At 34.7% G+C, this 21678-nt stretch overlaps 1 protein-coding gene across 9 annotated transcripts in view; it reads left to right on the top strand.

Annotated features, from left to right (window-relative positions):
* Window positions 1–21678, top strand: part of LRRC49 (leucine rich repeat containing 49) — a 131209-nt gene that overhangs the window by 69996 nt on the left and 39535 nt on the right. For all 9 annotated transcript variants that reach the window (XM_011375842.2, XM_011375832.2, XM_023521916.1 and 6 more), the window contains one exon: window positions 11158–11305. In XM_011375842.2, the coding sequence (XP_011374144.1) occupies window positions 11158–11305 (148 nt within the window). The remainder of the gene's footprint in view (window positions 1–11157; window positions 11306–21678) is intronic.

The raw sequence follows: 21678 nt of genomic DNA, 5'->3' as shown, positions 1-21678 counted from the left end.
AACTGGCATTGAAGTATTGCAGAATTTTTACTAGTGCCTTTACATATATATCAGCCTTGCATGTACACCTCATTTTTTAAATGGCTACATTCAATTTCATTGTATGGATTAATTTTAATTTATTTAATGAACCCCTTAATGATGGTCATTTAGATCAGTTGCAATTTTTTTTTTTTTTTTGTCATTATAAGTAATGTTGCAATACACATTTTAAACATATTTTCTTTGTGAACATTGGCCAGTATATTACAGTGTGACTTTGGAGAAATCATCTTTCTCTTAGAATGTGACTTCTTTCTTAATATTAGCAAGGAATTGTGAGGTTCATGTTAGAAATCTGTAATTTTAAAGGGATATTGAAGTTTAGGTCAGTGGTCTCAAACTCCGACTTTGCATAAGAATCACCCATAAGTGATGGCAGAAGCATGGCTGAGTGAGGGATCGCCCCAGATCTCTCTTCTTGCAATAGCAACAATCTACTACACAACAAATAACACCCAACCTGCCTGCAAGCACTCCTGAGAGATCAGAGCATTGGAAGGTCAGAATCGTGCAAGTCTGTGGGGGTAGATTGGGAGAAATAAGGGAGCTTCCATACATAGCTGGTGCTCCCTGCAGCAGGAGGGGGAGTGGAGATTTCTCGGCAGTTAACCGAACAGTGCTGCCTGAGCGATCAGCGTGTTCCACTCAGCGGAGCCCAGGGATCAGGACAGAGAGCAGAGCCAGGACTGAGTGCAGAGGGGCAACAACTGTGTCTTAGCAGCCCACCATTGCCAAGCCCGAGGCAAAGTCACAGAGCCTGGCCGTGCCTCCCACCCCTACCCCCGCACCAACCCAGAGTGGGCCATCCCCCTACCCCATATCCTCTCAGAGCTAGCACCGCGGAGCCCCAGGGGAATTCGCACAACCGGTACGGAAACATACACCACAGCCGGTACCAGAGACAGGCGCAGTGAAATTAAAGCAGGATGGATGAAACCTGGGAGACAGCACTACGGGAAGGGAAGCAGCCACACACACCACCTCTCCCAATCAACCCCACCCCAACCCAGTCAGGCTGAGTCAGAAGGAAGCCACAAAACATTGCATCTGTTGGGGCAGTAATGGGACTTCAGGCCCTCTTCAGAGTCCCAGACCCCCATAGCCCTTCATACCCTTTCATGGGAGTAGTGCCCTGGGACGAAGTTGACCTGATCACAGAGGAAGTATACAGCCTACTTGAGAGAAAGGAGCATTTTTATACTCAGAGCAGACCCAAGAGGCTTGGACACTATCTACTGGAAATCAAGAGAAAAACCTTTTTTATCAATCTTCTGAAGAGAGATTGCTACATAATAAATTTTGTTTTTGGCGGTGGGGGTGTGGGGAGAAGCGGAGTACACTCCTGTTAATGCTCAGGTGGAGAAATAGTCCATCAAACACCATGAACAACCAAAGTGACAAGGCAGCTCAGAAAAAAGTGAAAAATCTCTAGAAAATTAGCTTAAAGACATAGAAATATGTGATTTAAGTGACAGAGAATTTAGGATTGCACTTCTTAACAAGATGCATGAAAATTCTGACCAACAATTTCAAGAAATTAGAAGCAAAATGAACAAAATGAATTCTTTAACAGGGAGATTGAAACTCTGAAAAAGAATCAAATAGAACTTCTGGAGATGAAGAACCCATTAAAAGAGATGAAGAATGAAATAGCAAGCTTAGGAAATAGAGCTGACCAGATGGAGGAAAGAATTAGTGATACCGAAGACAGAAATCTGGAAACAACACAGACGGAAGAAGAGAGGTACTTGAGAATGAAAAAAAAAAAATGAAAGAACTCTGCAAGAACTATCTGACACCATCAGGAAAAGCAATATCAGAGTAATGGGTATCCCAGATAGAGAAGAGAAGAAGAAGGGATTAGAGAGCATATTGGAACAAATAGTCGATGAGAATTTCCCAAATCTATGGAAAAGGCTGGATATTAGAATCCAAGAAGCAAACAGAATATCCAATTATCCCGTCCCCAAAAGATCTCCTCCAAGACACATTATATTAAAGTCGTTTAAAATTAATGACAAAGAAAGAATTCGCAAGGCAGCCAGGGAAAAGATGACAGTAATTTATAAAAGAAAACCCATTAAATTATCATTGGACTTCTCAGCACAAACCTACAAGCAAGGAAAGAGTGGAACCAAGAATAATATATCTAGCAAAGCTCTCCTTTAAATATGAAGGAGAAATAAATACATTTCCAGACATACAAAAGCTGAGGAAATTCTCTACCACAAGACCTGTATTACAGGAAATATTGAAGAGGGTCGTTCTACCTGAAACAAAAAAGACAAAAAATATATAATTACGAGTAAGATGACTAACAGGCCAACAGAAGCAGGAAAGTGCAATCCTTATTAAGAATAGGCTATTATAAGCTTAAATATTACATAATGGTTAAAGTCCCCTCTTCCCCCCCCCCCCAAAAAAAACACTCCTAGGTATATACTCCATAGAAATACTTAACATGTTCACCTGGATGTTCTTAGCTGCACTAATTAAGTAACCCAACTGCAAACAAGACAGATGTCCTCCAGTAGTAAAATAGAGGAAGTAAATTTAATGCTATTTTTATATAATGGAATACTACCCAGCAACAAGAATTATCAAACTATAGCTGCAAACAACAGCTATATGATTAATGATTTTTTGGATGAATCTCCAAAAAAAAAAAAAAATGTGGAACAAAATAAAAGCCAGATTCAAATGAGGGCGTATGTATGTTTTATTTATGTAAAGTTGAAAAACAAGCAAAACTTATCTATAGTGTTAGACTCAGGAGAAGAGTTACTTTGAGGGGGGAGTAATGGCCGGAAGGGGACACAAGGGGGTAGCAATGGAGTATGGGTAATGTTTTGTTTCTTAATCTGCTACAGGATACATGGGTATATTCAGTTTGTGCAAAATCGAGTACTTATGATTTGTGTATTCTGTGTGTATATGCTGATAAAAAGTTCAAATAATGTTACCAGCACAAATGGGGTCCATCTACCTGCATGTGTCTGAGTCAAAGAAGAGAGATGTACAGGTTGTGCAGCAAAGAAAGTAAAGATTTATTTTAGAGAGTTGCAAGTCCCAAAGACACAGGCAGGCTGTTGCTCAAAGACCTGGCTCCCCAGGAGTACAGAAGTACAGATTACATAGGGAAAAATCCAAGTAGTCATGAAAACTAAGGGAGTTCGAGGCCTGGGTGCTACTGACTGGATGATTGGACGGGGCTGGGGTAATCGATCATTGTGTTTGGTTCTGGAATCAGCTATGGTGCCATCCCACCATCCCGTGTCGTCCTATGGCCAGTAGGTTTGTTCTGCCTTGATGGGCCTGGAGCTGAAACACATCTGATGCTAAGATGTTATCCTTAGTGTAACAGAAACTTATTGTCCTCATGATCATAGACCTGAGGCTTAATGATTAAAGGAGTAGGCATGCAGAGGTGAGAGGATCAGGGTGGGGAAGACAAGTGAGTCACAATGCCATTATCTGGGCAAGACCAGGCTTGAATCAGGAAAAAAACTATATTAAAGAAATGAAATGAGGTTTGTGTGTGGTTACAGTGTGGTTACAATAATACTGTGAAACCATCAATAGAAGGAAGCTCCTCCAAATAACAAAATTTTTATTATAGAATTATAGCTGTCCTTCCATTAAATGTAAAAGAGGAATTTGGTCTGTAGTGGTATGCTGGAGCCAGTTATATGCATCTCTTCAGTTCAGCGACATCTTGGTAGCTTGAAATCCCCCATTTGTGGAATACTTATGCCATGGAAATTGGCAAATGCTACATAAGTTCATTGTTTTCCCAGAAATCAGCTTACCTATACAATAATGAATTTAGATCTTTGTTGACAGGATATTATTTGACTTGCTTTATAGGCAGTGTAATTATTAAGCAATGTAAATGTTGAAAGTGGCTAAAATGAGCATTTTAGCTTTTTAGAATTATCCTTATCACATTTTGAGACTGCAAAGAATCCTTTCTTTTTTTCTTCAGTAAATTTGAAGAGGCTTATTTGCATTCACATATCAATTCAGGAAGAGGAAATATATCACTAAGAACTTCCTTTATCACTTAAAATTTGGTTTCAATGTCACAAATTAGCATTACAAGAACATTACCACAACTTAAAATCTACCCTTGGTAATCAGAGTCATTGTGAATCACCCAAGACTGAAGCTATCATGCTTTTAAATGCTAGAAAATGGTTATTGTAACCTGGAGAAAGCTAATAGAATTATCATCTACAATTCTGAGACACTCAACTTTGCTGGTGTCTTCTGTCAGCCAGGTGTGTACAGACACTATTTTATTGAATTGTTGTCAATGACATTGTCATAACAAAAGATACCAAAAGAGATGGTTTAACATTATTCTCTATTATGTTTGTTTAACTCTTTATGTCTCCTCTTTTTCACTTGAATAGCTTTGTGGAGCTCCTTTCTATCTGCTAAATTGGAAGCAGCCCAATTTAAATCGATTTTTGCTCAAATAAACTCAAAACTTTAATGTGCCTCAGTTTATCTTATTTAACATTTATCAAAGGAAATTTCGAGATCTTTTTCATGTGAAAAAAATTTTTGTCTCAAACATATTTTTGCTTTGTGACAAAATATAATCTCTTATATTGGTGTCTTTAGATTCTTTAGAACCATTTCATTTCTAAGAACTCTTACTACCATCATGCACTAAAAAGAATTCTAGTGACTAACATTAATTAACATATATTGACATTGACGTAGATGGTTACTTGTTATGGAACACCAGAAGGAGAGACACAGGAAAATGAAAGAAAATGTAAAAGAGAAGAGAATATACACATAGAAAAAATTATGGTAATGTTAAAACTGATTATTGGGTTCAGCTGTTATTAGCTTGTTCCGTTTTTTAAGTAAAATTCCCCATTATCGTTTCACCTAAATATTTTAGCAGTCACTGACGATCATTATCTGGATCCATTATTTCTGAAATCTGCTATAGTTTTTTTTAATTTTCTGTGTTTGATAATCCCATTATTTGAAGAAATTTGAGTTAATCTATGTCTTCTGTTGTTTCTTCTAGCTGTCAATCAGAATGCTTTATTTCCTTTTGAACTGTGAGCTGTTTGTTTTTCTTGGTAGCTTATTTTTGGGAATTCTTTGGGGTTTTGTGTGAAGGTAGGTTCCTCCGTGGAGGAATTTCATTTGTTTCTGTGAGATCTCTATAGGCATAACTAGCCTGAGAGCTCTTCAAAAAAAATCAGTTCTTCTACTGAAATATTTTAGATCATCCATTTAGTGTGGATTTAGGCTGCAAATTGTGGTTCATGATTATAAGTAATCAGGGAAGAATTTTCCTCCCTTTCTACTTAGCCTCAAGTTTTAAGATAGGCAATATTTTAGGGGAAAGCTTATAACTAATTCACCCTATGTTGAGAACCTAGCCCTTGGGGACCTCAGATTATTAACAACTCCCCAACTTGGGTGGCCCCTGGGAGTTGTCTTTGGTTCCTGGCCTTGAAGATCATGTAAGCCAAAGCTCATGTTCACTGGCTTCAGTATATGCCCTCACAGCAAAAAGGTCAGTTTCAACATTCTGATTACCTCTCTGAGTTCCCACCTTTACTTTTTTCTACTTCTTTTTTTTTTTGGCTTGTGTAGTTCACTTTTTTTTTTTTTTTTTTTTTTAGCAGGTCATGGATATATTTGAGAATACTTTAAAAATATTTTATCCATCATTTTTAGTTGTTTTTAGCAACAGCCTCAGTCCACAAACTTAGTTCATTTTATCAAAAATACAAACATCATTATGCGCCCTTTTCTTTAACTGTGCTTCATTCTTTAATATTTAAGTACATGTTATTTTATAGATCTTTCTAATTATTTTGTTTGTCAGTTGTGAATATTTAAGTCCCGGTGAGCACACTTGATTTATTCTACATTTCATTTCACATCAGTCTGCTAGACACATAGTAACTATTCAGCAAAATTCTCACTGATCTATATAAAATAAGTAAGCTTTTCATTAAGATTATTTCAGAATGCATGGTATTTATTGGTATGGAAGAGTAAAACTCCTTTCTCTAAAGTACCTGACTTACTTTTGGGGAAGAACTTTCTAATTGGAGTAATTTAACTTGTATTTGAGAATTGTTAAATATCTGTGTGGTATATATATACATGCATATATGAGAATTTAATTTTTTCTCTGTATTTTATTAACTAAGCATAAAAGGAACTAAAATGTTTTCTTTTCCTCCTGAAATATGAGTTTGGTCAGGAGAGACAGATTGTTCCTCTGTAGGTTCTTTAGCAGATAGGAAGCAGATGTGATATTGGGAGGAAAGTGCTAGAGGGAAAACAAACATATGAGTAATCTGGAAAAAGATTAAAGTCAAATTATGAGTTAAATGTCAGCCTTTGGACCAAAGGCTTTTCTATTCTTGGTAGTCTGAAGAGACAAGCAATTTAGTGTTCTTTAAAAAAGAGAGACTGTTCCTAAAAGTAGTACCACTCCACTATAATTACTGTTCAATTTCCAGGGGTTTTTGGTGGGGGGAGGAGGGGGAGGGGGCGAGAAAGGGAGAGGTTTGTTTTTAGTTTTAAACAATTTGATTTGGTTTTGTTTGGTTAGGTAGCATATAACTCTTCATTCACCTATATTTGTGCTTAAAAAGTACTGTTTTGTTTGATGAGAGAATGTCTTTAAAATCATACGCACTTTCTCAGTGCATTTCTAAGAATGTCTGGCATGTTCATTGGTCAGATGCCTTGCAGATGGAAATGAAATTTTGTGAGGTATTTTGTGGATCAAACACAGATTTATTTTTATTTTAATTTTTATTTTTAATTCAAAGCATAAAGACTTTCATTCTGAGTGTCAGTGCTAGCAGCTGATCTGAGAAGAGTTGCCAGGATAGTACCTGCTGTGGATTGCAATGATTTTCCTATTCCTGGTGCCTCTTTTTGGTTGTGCTCGAATTATAGATATAAACCAGAAGGACATCAACAGGTCTTCTAGGTCTCTGAAATGCTTCATAATGACTACATTAACTGGGCATACTACTTTCTTTTATATCCACAAATGTGCTTTTCACTGGAGTTCAGAAAAGATACTAAGTTTGTGTTTATCACTACCTATTTGGTAATTATTAGACTAATTCCACTCCTCAAAGCAATAAGTGAGACATAGGACTAGGAACAATTAGAATCATTCAATTTAAAATTATACTTAGCAATAAAAACAAGTCATAGATTCTCTGCAGTTTAGCGTGTAAATAAATAACAAATAGAAATAAAATTGGAGTCTACTTAGAATAGAATGAAGTTTTCTGTACCCTTCGTTATGGATATGTTATTTACATCTTTAAACCATATCTACCTGATTAGTGACAGATATTAGGGTGTAATGAGTCATGAGTAGCATGATATCTTTTAAACAACAATTCTAAGAACAGTGCAAGAAAATTTATTTATTAATTATTTTAGTCAAGGATATGCCCTTTGAAATTATTTTAATTCATCATATTCTTCCATTCATCCACCAAAACTTTACTGAACAAGTTTTTAAATGCTAGGTACTAAGTTAGGCGTTGGGGCACTGGTCACAGCACATTTCTGGCCCTCAAGAAGCTTTCAGTTTAATTCTGTTCAAATATGCAGAGCCACTGAAGAAAAATGCTCTTCAGCATAGACCATCTACTGGCTCCATTGCCCCTGCTGCTCACATTAGTTAAGATCTTAAGGTTGAAATTAGTTATCTCATCCTGTGGTAGTTAGAGGAAAACTTATAAAAGCCTTTGTGAAACCTGTTCTAATAGCCACCAGTATAAAATAGTGTTCCACATAAAGGAGACCTAATAGGTGAAATGGTGATCTGTCAAATATGTATTTTTTATACTTTAAATTTCTTTGTTAAATCAATTTATTTAAATGTATTTTGCATGTAATAAAATGTACCCACTTTAAGTGTAAAGTTTAATGAATTTTGACAAAGTATATACCCCATAGCTACCACATCATTCACCCAAGTGAGACACCTGGATGTTATTTTAGATTCCTCTCCTCCTCGTATTCAAATGATTACTAATTTCTGTCTAGGCTGCACTCTAAAATTCCATAGAATCTACCCCTTCCTCTTTACTGTCATGGCTACTGCCTTAGTTTTTGATATCTTAGCCCTTATTATTTTTCACCTTTATTACTACAATCTAATTTATAACTGGTTTTTCACTCATCTCTTTCCTTTCTTATAGATACTGTATAACATTACTAAGTTCTGATTATTCTAATCATATTATCCCCACTTGCTTAAAATCCCTTGATGACTCTTTACAGTTTTCCTTCTGAGATCATTCTGATTAAGAGATTAGTACACAGTGGCAACTGACTTGATGATGACAGTGATCACATATCACTTACCAGATAGGAAATATATATGGAGAAGCAGTTTTGTAGAAGGAAGGTGATGAATTAGTTCACCTAACAATGTGGAAGAAATGCTTTAAGCTTTATATAAACAATATGAGGGCAGGAGAGAAGCACCTTTTAAACATCCATCTCAAACACCAAAAACTGTTCTGAAATGTTTTATATTAATGGAAAAAAAGAATTGCATTAATGCTGGATGAGAAAAAAATTAGTGTTTGTTCAAGTTTATTTACATTCAAAGTGATTAAGTTTAAATTCATGAACTCTCATTTTTGCCTACATATACTAGCCTTTTGAAAAATATCTGCCCATAATTACCTGAACATGTCTCAGAAATCATAAGGCACACATAAATAATAAGACTTACCTGTTAGATTGGTAAAGATAAGCTCTGATGTAAAATAATTGATAGCAAAACATCTCTTTACCTTGAATGGGAAGAAAACATAGGAGAAATATTCAAATATGACAATCAAAAATGTAACTAACTTCGTTGTTGTTAAAGACCTTGCCTCAACCTTAATTTTCAACACAATACTATACCAAAAATATTTTGGTAGTAAAGCAAGATGGTACAACTACTTTGGAAGACAGTTTGGCAATTTCTAATAAAGCTAAATGGTCTTACTGTACAATCCAACAGTGCACTTTTAAGTATTTACCCAATTGAATTGAAAGCTTAGGTCCACACAAACACTGGACTAATAGCTACAACAGCTTTATTCATAGCCACTAAAAACTTGAAGCAACCAAGATTTCCTCAGTGAGTGAATGGATAAACTATGGTACATCCATACAATAGAATATTACTCAGTGAAGAATAAAAGAGTTATGAAGCCACGAAAAGACATGGATGAACCTTAAAATGCATATTGCTAAGTGAAAGGTGTCAATCTGAAAAGGCTACATACTATATGATCTTAACTATGTTACATTCTGGAAAAGACAAACTTATAGAGACAGTAAAAATATCAGTAGTTGCAGAGATTTGGGGTGAGCGGCAGGGAGTTGAATGGGATTTTTTAGGACCATGGAACTGTTCTATATAATACTTTAATGGTAGGTAGATACATGACATTATGCATTTGTCAAAACCCATAGAACTTTACAACACAAAGAGTGAACCTTAATGTATACAAATTTAAAAAAATCATTTAGAATGTTAGAGGATCCCAGGAAGGAATATAGACTATGACTAGAGAATCTAATTGTATTTTAATTGTATGAAACAGCCTCCCAGAAGGAGAACTGGGGGAAAGATGCTAACCTAACTAACTTTAAAAATTAATCTGTAAAATATATGCAAAAGCAATTATACATAATCGTATACTTTAGTTAAAGTTGTTTTCCATGGGGGTACAGGTTAAATTCCTGATAGCACTATATATATATGTATATGTACACATACACATGCATACTCTGGAATTGAACATTTAAATTGATGAGAGATAGTAGTAGCCAGATTTCTTATTGTCGGAATAGGAATTTACAAATAAGCAGGGAAAGAGGCTAGAATGGTCTTTTGGTTATGGATTACAATTGAAGACATCAGAATGAACTCATGTTTAGCTTAATATAGAAACAAATGGTTGCATAGAGAAATATTATAGATATATGTATACACACATATATTTCCTTGCTCTGTCATCAGAGGGCCTAAAAGAAATGACACTGCAGTAGCAAAAATTATGCCTAGCCTCCAGATCTTTGTTTTAATACCATTCTTCAATAAAAGGAATGTGGCTCCTTGAAGAGATAGCTGATTCTAGGACAGGGGTAGGAAATATGAGTCTAGAGAATCTTGTAGTGCCAGAAAGTAAGGAAGGACTAAAAAAAAAAATCCACACTAATGGGAGTATGTCAAAGGGACATAGGAGATGACTGAAAGAGCTTCCAATGGCTACAATTTGAACAATAAAATGAATTACATAGTATTAGATTATAACCCAAAGTATAAAGTAAATATTCATGAATCCAAACGGATACAAATAAATAAATGCCAGAAAAAAAGACAAACCTCATAGGAAGAATTTCAAATAATTTCTGTAGATCCTCTGTCCTCAAGAAGGGGAAGATAAACTTCCCACCTACTAAGTACGGGCTGCTTATGGCTTCCTTCCAAAAAATTCAGGAGAGGGAACAAAAATTTTATATTGGAAAAACCTGAAAAATACTACCTCAGCCAGATGAGCAAAGTCAATATCAACAGTGATGTCATGTTAGTTAATAGGATGTACCTTAATCCTAGTCTCAGTCATTAGAAGAATTTCACACAAATCCCAATAGAGGGATATCCTACAAAATAACTGATGAGTATTCCTCAAAACAGTCAAGGTTATCAAAAAACAAGGAAAGTCAAAAAAACTGTCAAGCTAAAAGGAGCCTAAAGGAGACATGACAACTAAATGTAATGTATTCTGGATGGGATCCAGGAACAGAAAAAGGACAATAGGTAAAAACTCAGGAAATCTGGATAAAATATGGACTTCAGTTAGTAAGAATGTATTGATATTAGTTCATTAATTGTAAAACATGTACTATGCTAATGCAAGATGTTAATAATAAGGGAAGCTGGGTGGAGAGTATGTGGGAACTCTGTACTGTCTTCTCAATTTTTCTGCAATTCTAAAACTGTTCTAAAAAATAATGTCTATTAAACAAATCAAAGTAGTATTTGAAGGTCTCACCATAATCCAGTGATTTCTGTCTTTCCTGCAGTTTTGAGAGTGTTTGCTGCCTTGCAGACTCAACTTCTCTCTCAGACATCACTTTTGATGGCAATCCAATAGCTCAAGAGTCATGGTACAAACACACTATCCTTCAGAATATGATGCAGCTGCGCCAGCTAGATATGAAGAGAGTCACGGTAAGAACTCTTCTAAAGTGCTTGCCACATTGTTTTCCTTATTGTGGATTAGGAAATTAGGATGCATATTCTTTGCTAGAAATGCTTCTAAATTTTAATGAACTAGGGATTATCATAAATGTAATTATGGTATATTTCATAATTATATCGACATGTTTTACCACCTATCCCCTATTCGCAATTTCATTGAATAGGGCTTTTTAAATTCCTAGCCTTCTATTTATATGAATCATTATGCTTGTTTTTCGTTCTTGCTTAACACTAATAATTTACTTTGAAATGGATGAGTAAGAATTTCGTTGATAATGGTAAAGAATATAATGGTTAAGAACATGGGTGTAGAGCCAGACTGCTTGAGTCTGAATCCTGGCTTTATTATTTTCTAGCCATATGATCTTCAGCAATTTACTTAACCTTTATATACCTCATGTTCCTGAAAGTAAAATGGGGATCATAATTATATTATGTCATAAGGTTGTCGTTAGGATAAAGTATCAAACCTTAAAACAGTGTGAGGCTTCTAGGAAGTACCGTATGGAGTTGTTGTTGTTATTGCTGCTATACTTCTCAAAGTAATTATCTCTTTTTTTATTCATTCTATCTCCATATGACATATTTTGTACACTTAGAGGTTTTGATATGGTTCCTGGTCTAAGTGAAATGCTGCATATGATACCTCTGCTTTTAGGTATATGATACACATTAGCATATTATAGGCTCCAAGAAGTTCTGTAATAAAGACACTTACCTTAATTTGTTTCCTTGCATCGCAAATTAATTTGAATATTTTATTTTCTCAGAAAATACCTTTTAATAATCTCAGCCCTAAGTTTCTACTTGTTTTCTTACTTCTTGACTTTGCCTATTTTGATATGGATTCTGAGTGATCAGCTGGGTTTTTTCAATTGCCAATTGACTCATGACCCGTACACCAGTTTCATAATGTGTGCAGTATACATTTCTGCTTCAGCAATATTATAGTCATCTGCGGTGCTAGAACATAGTAAAATGTGTTGATGAATTCATAATTACCAGGGGTCTTGTAGGCTTCTGCCTCTCTCTTTGTTCCAGCATGGAGATGTGGTTCTCTGTTCTCTCAGATCTACACCCTTATCTCCCTGCCTTTCTTATTTAAGCATCTTTGGTACTTCTCATTGCTCGTCCTAAAGAGGATGAGATGAGTGGAGTAAGAAATGAAGCTAACCCATTTATGTAAATCAGTTCTTGATTATATATTCTTTTTCTCATAGTTAGTTTATATGTCAGTCTTGTCTACCCAACTAATGTCCTTAAGGGCAGAAGCCATTCTTCTTTCTCCTTGCCTAATACATGTTTATTTTCTTTTCTTCTCTGTCTCACTTAATGCTGAGAATGTAATGCTTAATAAAGACTTGTTGGTTGAGTGAAATTCACCCACTTCTATGCCTTAAATAAAAGAGAATAATACTGTACATTTTCACTGTCCTTGTACATTACATTCTATAGAGTATGCTTACCTGATAAGGAAATGAGTGAAGATAACCAGGGATAGGAACAGGGCTAGCTGTTCTGCTAAATACAGAGCAGCAATCTTTGCACATCTGCTCCTCCACTATTTAATTTCAGAAATTAAAAGTTTAAACGGAAATGATCTCAAAGTTACAGAAAAGTTGTAGAGTACAAAGAACTTTTTTTCTTGAACGCTTCGAGATAAGTTGTGAACTCGATTCCCCAACAACCCTGAACACTTTAGTGTATATTACCTGCAAGCAAAGACATTCTCCTTAATAAACATAATATAACAACAACAAAAAAAAAGTCAGGAAATAAACATTGAATAATACTAGTGTCTAATTCTCATACCACATTCAAATTTTACCAATTATATCAATGATATTCTGTATAGCAAAATGATCCAGTTTGGAATTATACATTCCATATAGATTTTACATTCCATATCTACTTTGTTGTCATATTTCTATTGTCACCATTTTTCAGGTGGTTTCTCAGTTTTTCCTTAACTTTCAAGACTGACATTTGTGGAGATTACAGATCAGTTATTTTGTAGAATGACCCTCAATTCAGATTTTCTTTTATGTTTTTTCATGATTAATTTTTAGTTACAGATCTTTATCATAAATATCACAGAAGTGATTTTGCATTCTTCTCATTGCATCCTATCAAGGGATGTGTAATTTATATTTATCCCTATATTGATATTGTTTCTTTAATTAAGATGTTGTCTGCCAGGCTTCTCCCTGTGAAGTTATTGCTTTCCTTTTGTAACTCTATTTCTCATAAAAATTTTAATTTATTCATTTATTCATATCAGTATGGACCATGATATTTTGTTTCACCTTTATAAAAATGTTTTAGTAATTTTCATGTGGAAATATGCTTTTTTAAAGACTTTCTGTAAGAGGGTTGGCAGACAGCGGCCCATGAGCTGGTCACTCATTTTTGTAAAAAATATGTATTGGAACACAGTCATGTCCATCCATTTATGTATTACCTATGTCTGCTTTGATGCTACAGTGGTAGAACTGCATAGTTGCTAATGAAACTATACGTCCTACAAGCCTAAAATATTTACCATCTGGGTAGAAAAGTTCGCTGACACCTATTCTATAACCATTTTTTTCTTTAAAAATGTTATCTTTATTAAATTTTTATGTAATTTATCACATAAACATTCTAACTGGAGTGGGTTACACAAATACTTGAACTTTTGTGCACTAGTGCTGTAATTCCCCAAACTGTGTGATGAAGATGCTGTAGAGAACTCACAGAGGGGCACTGTGGAATATTTTTAGTTTTCAAGGGATATTTGATATCTGTGAGACACTGAAAACCTAGATCAAGATAGTTTACCATTTCAACATTAGATTATACTATACTTCACTCTCTGGTGTCATATATTTGCAAAACTGAGTTTTCAGTGGTTATTATGATAAAAAAAAAAAAAAAGTACCACACTAAAATCAATATGGAACCGGAAATGAGGGTGGCAGTGTCCAATCTAATTCCAATGTTTGAGAAGTTAAGTAATGCCCTACAGATATACACAGCGTTCTACTGGCAAGTAATTGTGGTTATTTAAGAGTGGTATATTTTTTTCTTTCAATTTACATGTAATATTTTTTTTTTCAAATGGCTACTAAGTTGCTAGAACATGAATACTTGGTAAGTCATTTCCTAACTACAGTAAACAGAGCTTTAACACATTTCTTTTGACCTAGAGCCACTGTGAAAAAATTTCTGAGATATTCTTAACCACTTTGAACTGAAAAGTTTCTGTCCTAGGGTCTGTATTAGACACTAGAGATGATAAGATCAGAATCATAATTCATGCCCTCATTTTAATTTGTAGTCTAGTGCAGTGGCAGGCATACAGCCAGATTATAATGCAAAATGACTAATTAGACAAGAGATGGATAGATATGTGTGTCTACACATACTCCTGCACTTGTGTACGCATGCAAGTGCACTCATACTGCACAATGATATCGAAGAACAAAGCACTCCTGTGGCTACTGGAGAAATAGGAAAAATTCTAAAAGAGAAAATATTGATTTGAGACTTGAAGAGTGGCAAAGAAGAAAGAGGATGTATCTGTGGAGAGTGTTCTAGGGAGAAGGAAGGCATGCAAAATGCAAAGGGTTGCTGAGAGAATATAGCAATTAATAGCAGTTCAACATGCTTGAGCATTGAGTGCACATGCGAGAGACTAGCGGGAGAAAAGGATGCACGACAGGCAAGGGCTAGGCCATGAAAGGCATTTTATGTCATGAGAGAGAGTTTAGGTTTTTGTCGTGGTCATTATAAGAAGCTCTTGTAGAGTTTAAGGTAGTTAAATTGAAATTGCCAACGAAAGATACTATCTATCTGTGTAGCAGCCCAGATATGAATTGGGGAGGATGGGATGAGAGATGAGATGAGAAGCAGGGGGCCTAAATCCCGAGGAATGGCAAGAGGTAATATGGTGCTAAGAGATGATATGAGTTGCTGGCTTCAATTCCTATTTTGCTTTTGTTATCTCTGTTACAAAGAATGACTTTTAGTCTGTAAAGAGTAGAAAATAAACATTAATAAGATAAAAGCGAAACCCAGGATAGGTGAATAAATTAGTTTGAATTTAGGCCCAGCTATAGTAGGGGCTGGCAAACTTTATCTGTAGAGGGCCTGGTTATAAATATTTTAGGCTCTGTTGACAATTACTCAGCTCTCTCATTGTAGTGTGAAAGCTGGCATAAACAATGTATAAATGAATGAGCATAGCTCTGTTCTAATAAAACTTTATTTATAAAGCAGGTAGTAGACTGGATTTGGCCTGTGGGATAAAGTTTGCCAATCTTTGATCTAGAGCACTGAATAAACATAATGAATAAATTGCTAGACCACTTAAAGTTATTTCTGAGAAGCAGTGTAGAATAATAGAGTAGCTGAAAGGAAGATGAACTAATCTATCTTTTTATCACATAAAGAAAGAATATAAATTCCATAAATTATGACAATAAATTTGATGTTGATTATGAAAGAAAACTAAATTGGATTATTAAAAGATGGATTGTGATTACTTAAGGAATTGATCACTAGGAGGCAGCACTAGTTCACTAAAAATAATTTACACTAGACAAAATTACTTCTCTATTTTAGATAGCCCCCCTCAGAAGAGTGTTATAGATAGATAGTGTTTTGGTATGTAAGCGAAGTATTTGCCAAAGTCTTTTATGAGATCATTTCAAATAAATTGTATGATAACGTGCTTAACTGAATTTGTGATTCAAGTGTACCTACAAAGCTTGAAGTAATTGATTAATACCAGCCTGTAGAGAAGTCTGTACGGGCATGCCATGAGGCTTTTTCCTTGGGCCCATTCTATTCAGCATTTTTGTTTCATGACTAGATGACAGTATTTAAGTTATTCTGATAAAGTATGTGAATGCCAGAAACTTGGAGAAGTTAGAGATCTTGATATATTGGTTGATTAAATCAGAATCCAAAAGTAGCTCAGTAATCTAGAACAAGTTTAGCAAACTAGAGCCTGTGGGCCAAATCCATCCTGCAGCTTGTTTTTGTAGAGCTCTCAAGCTAAGAATGGTTTTTATATTTTAAAGTGTTGTTTAAAAATAAAAACAAAGAATATCCAATAGAGAGCTTATGTGTCTCACAATGCCTAAAATATTGATTTTCTGGCCCCTTACAGAAAAAGTTTGCTGACCTATAGTCTCGAAAACTAAGCAGAATTTAGCAAAGTCAAAATAATAGATAAATTGAAAATCCTGGGCCTTACTCCATAACAACAAACAAAGCAATTCTCAGCCCACATGCAGGGCCATGGTGATGAGAAACTTAGTGGCATGTGTGAAAAGAGTAGCTAGCCCTGGAATTGGAACGAAGTGGAATTGAGTTAATCGTGAGGTGCGATTGTTAGAAATTAATATGGCTTAAAACAATATTGAAATAGAGAATCTAGGAAAATGGAGAAAATACTCTACTTTTTTTTCTTTTTTAGTCAAATTACACCTAAACTATTAGTTTTAGAGGACTGACAACAAACTGGAATGTTTCCAGAGAACCTGGCATGATTCATTGACAAAGGAGAAGACATGAGGAAGATGTTGCAGGTCTTCAAATATTTTCACAACTGTCCAATAAGAGAAAAGACACATTTTGAGGGGCTAGAACAAGGACGATTTTATAGAAAATTCTGGGAGGAAGAATTTTCTCCTTTTATTTCTAAAGGCAGTATTTTGTGAATGCAGGGAATTCAGAATATGCTCACAATTCTGCAATAGGCACAGTGTCTGAAGTTTTCACCTCAAACTTACATTTAGTTGGCTTAAAATGAACTTGTTTACAATTTGCTCTCCAAAAACTAGACCAGCCTATCGGAGATAGAAATGAGTTTCCCTCTCACTTATGACAATGTGGTAGACATTCCTAATGCTCGCCAACACGTTCTTGTCGTCCTCCTCATTTTGATCTGTGGAGAGATGATATTTCCTTTCCCCTTGGAGTTAGGTGTGGTCACGCAACTTGCTTTGACCATAGAAATGTGAGCAGAAGTAATATATGTAATTTCCAGGAAGCATTTAAAAGCCAGTGTGTGATTTTCCATGTTTTTCGCCCATGAGGCAGTCATTGTGGAAGCATATATTGAGTTGAAGGTGCCATCAGATAACAGACCCAGGAACACTTAGCCTCTGCATAGAGGGCAGTTCCAGTGTTATCTGCATGATCAAGAAATAAACTTTTCTTTATTGTAAGCCAGTGTAAGTTTTGAAGTTGCTACGACAGCATAACCTAGCTTGTTCTGGCTTTTCCCCCCACTAGTATTTCACAGTTAATATCCCTAGGCCAGTGGAAGTCAGGTTAGAGAGCTTCTGATGTTTACTCTAACATTAACTATGACCCTGGAAAAATCATTTTTCTCTGTAAAGCAAGATTATTTGAATGAAAAACATGGATCATCTCTTCTAGACAAAAACTGATTTTAAAATCTGTTTTAATACTTGATGTAGTCAAAGAAAACAATGTATTTTATAACTGTCTGTTCTAAAGTATATGGTTAGAAACCCATGTTGCCATTTACTTTTTAAATTCCACATAATAAATTGCTGCCTATATTAAGACCGTTTTATTTATTTTGGAGCAAAGTTTCTCATATAATATATGCATTGTTTTAGAGCCTTTATAATCTGCTAACAGAGTATAATCTAGGTTGTCAAACACCTATAAAATTACTGCACTTCTTAATTAATTTGAAATCATTTCTATATTAAATCTTCATGACAAACTGAAGTATGGAAAAAAGTAAATATTTTTTTTAGTCACAGATAGATTTCTTTTTTTTTTTTTTTTTGCCACATAGAATATATTGCTTTTATCCAAGAAATTGGACTATTATCATAAAGATGCCAAAATATCACAATTTTTCCTTCTTACCAACAGATTTATAGGTTATTTTTAAAATTAGAGGTTTATTTTTGTTTCTAAGTTTAGTTACTCTATAATTATTTGGGCTGAAATATAGTTGTCAGATGTATAAATTCCTTAAAACACTCGATATTTGAATTGATTTGGCGTATATCCAGTTTTCCTAGGTTTAGCTTTCCTTTTAAAGTCCTACTGCCTTTAATAGAAGCTCAAATTCTTTTAGAAAATCTGATGGAATCACCTCTTAAATATGTGCAGTACGTGTTCCATACAGTTTCCAGTACTGTTTGAAATTGGCTCGTTAAATAACCAATCTGTTTCTAGTTCACATTTTATAGATGAGTCAACAATTGATCATCAACATAATTTGCTCTTTTAAAAAATTTGTTCCGAAATACGTTGTATTTAATAGGTACCAAGTCAGTATTTACTGAACAAAAGAATTTAATATGATTATTAATCCAGCTATTTTGTGAAGCTAAGACTCAAGGTTCTAAATTTCTTATTTAATTTATTTCTCCTCGTTACCTCTATTCAGCCTTTAAACATTAAGAATAACTATTTTCCATATTGTAAAAGACAGTTTAAATTCACCAAAAATCATATTAAATTTGTTTCCTTTTAAACAACTAAATCATATGGCATATTATTACTGAATTTTAACCTCAACTTTTTCTTCTCTCTAAAATAAATAAAATACATTTAAATATACCCTTATTATAAAAAATAATACAAATTCCATTTTTTACAAGCCGTGGCTTCTGGTCCTGTTCCTAGCTTTGTCACTACCTGTGTGACCTTGTATAAATTACCAAACTTCTGAGAATATTCATTTCTAAAGTTAGAGTCTTCCAGAGGATGCATTTCTAGGTCCCCTTTTTAACTCTGATAGTTTCTCATTGTGCATTTTTAATATACTTCTTTTCTCTAGGTCTTTCTTTGTTTTCAGAAGTATTTATAATGGCTCACCCTCTAGAATACATTTTCATGGCCTCTTTGACTTTAGCTCTAATATAACTGATATACTGATCAAGATGGGCCAGGCTATTCTGCAGTAATGACTTCTCTAACCTCAGTGAATTAAAATAACAATGTTTATTTCATGTCTGCTCTACCTGTCTGCCCATAGTATGTGGTCCAGGAACTTTGCTCTGTATTGTCCTCATTCTAAGACCAAGAACTTCAAAGTATTCACCATCTGGAGCTTTGCAGATTCTAAAGCAGAGGTGAGGGAGAAAATAGCTATATCATACATTGTCTTTGAAAGCTTCCACCCAGAAGCAAACACATGTCACTTCTGTTCATATAGCATTGGCCAAAGTAAGTCACATGGCCACATCTAACTTCAGGGAGGCAGGCAGTGCTATTTCACAATGTAGCCTGGATGTGGAAAGACACAGGAATATTTGGTGAAGAGCTCTTATGACTGTTAATCATGCTTTAAATAAAATGCTGACTGTTGGTGGGAGTATAAATGAATGTTACATTTATGGAGGGCAATTTACAAACATATCAAAAGTCTTAGAAATATGTTTATCATTTGATTTAGCAGTTACAGTTTTAGGTATTTATTGAACAAATACATAAAGATGTGTATTCAATAATTCATTTCTTAAATATATATTTATTGGGTATCTACTATGTGCCAGGAGCTCACATGGTCTATACCTTCACAGAGCTATTTGGCCTAGTTGAGGGGAGAGATAGTACCAGAGATAATTCAAATGAAACAGGTTTAGTGTAGTGTTATGATGGAAAAGTATAGGGTTCTATAAAATATATAGGAAAATTTGCTGACCTATTTTACACTCGACCAATTCTCTCTTCATTTGTGTAAAATGAGCTCTTCAACCTCCCTCTACTGAATTTTTTATTTCAGGTTTTATAATTTTTCATTTCTAAAAGTTCTTCAAATGTACTAAATTATTTTTACAGTTTCCTATCTCTGAAGACATTTTCCAGCTTGTCTTTCATGAATAAATTGTTTTCTCAAATTGTGTCATCTTCTTGAATGCCTACAAAACTTCTGATAAAAATTAAAAGTTACATGGTTATAATTTACTTTATTAAAATTTGACAATCTTCAGAGGGAAAAAAGCATGATCAAAATTGTGTATACAGACTGCAACTTCTTGTCCCTCAGCTTTATTGAAATATAATAGATTATTAGTTGCTCATATTTACATTGTACAATTCGATGAGTTTTTTTTTAATTGTAGTTGGCATACAGTAATATATTAGTTTCAGTTGTACAGCATGGTGATTAGAGATCTATATAACTCACTAACTGGTCACCTCACTAAATCGAGTACCCCCCTTCCTACTTACATGTTTATTACAAAATTATTAACTATTTTCCTTATGCTACACTTTATATCTCCATGTCTATTTTATAACTATCCATTTGTACTTCTTAATCCCTTTGCCCTTTTTCACCGTCGACCTCAATCCCCTCCCATCTAGTAGCCTTCCAAATATTCTCGTATCTATGAGTTTATTTCTGCTTTTGTTGTTGTTTATTTTGTTCTTTAGATTCCACATGTACGTGAAATCATGTGGTATTTGTCTTTCTCTATCCACCTTATTTCATTCAGCCAAATACCTTCAAGGTCCATAAAGACAATATCTTTTTCCATCCCCTTCCTTTTAGTCTGTGTGTGTCTTTTAATCTAAAGTGAGTGTCTCGTAGGCAGTATATGTAGGGGTCTAGTTTTCTTATCCATTCAGCCACCTTATCTTTTGGTTGGAGCACTTAATTCTTTTCCATTTGAGGTACTTGTTGATAGGAATGTAGTTATTACCAATTTTTATTCATGTTTTTGATACATGTTCTTTCTTCTTAGAGAAGACTCTACAACATTTATTCTAATACAGGTTTGGTGTTGATAAATTCCTTTAGCTTATTTTTGTCTGGGAAGCTCTTTTTCTGTCCTGCAACTGTAAATGATAGCTTTGCTGGATAAAGTATTCTTCGTTGTAGATCTTGAGTTTTCATCACGTCGAATATTTTGTGCCAAGCCCTTCTGTCCTGCATAGTTTCTTTTGAGAAATCAGCTGCCAATTTTATGGGTACTCCCTTGTAGGTAACTAACTACTTATCTCTTGCTGCTTTTAAGATTCTCTCTTTGTATTTAACCTTTAGCATTTTAATTATAATGTGTCTTGGTGTGGGCCTCTTTGGGTTCCTCTTTTTTGGGACTCTGAGCTTCCTGGGGTTGTATGTCTATTCTTTCACCAGGTTAGGGGAGTCTTCCATCATTATTTCTTTGAATAGCTCTTCAACTTCTTGTTTTTCTTTAGGTACCCCTGTGACACAGGTATTTTTACATTTGTGTCCCATAGGCTCCTTAAATTATCATTATAGTCTTGATTCCTTTTTTTTTCGCCATTCTGGTTGGTTGTCCTTGGCTTTCCCATCCTCTATATCGGTGGTTCAGTCTTCTTCTTTATCCACT

The sequence above is a fragment of the Pteropus vampyrus genome, unplaced genomic scaffold (genome assembly GCF_000151845.1).
Source record: "Pteropus vampyrus isolate Shadow unplaced genomic scaffold, Pvam_2.0 Scaffold10, whole genome shotgun sequence".
In the NCBI taxonomy this organism is placed as follows: Eukaryota; Metazoa; Chordata; class Mammalia; order Chiroptera; family Pteropodidae; genus Pteropus; species Pteropus vampyrus.
Note: the sequence above shows the minus strand (reverse complement) of the source record. Positions and strands in the feature narration are given on the sequence as shown.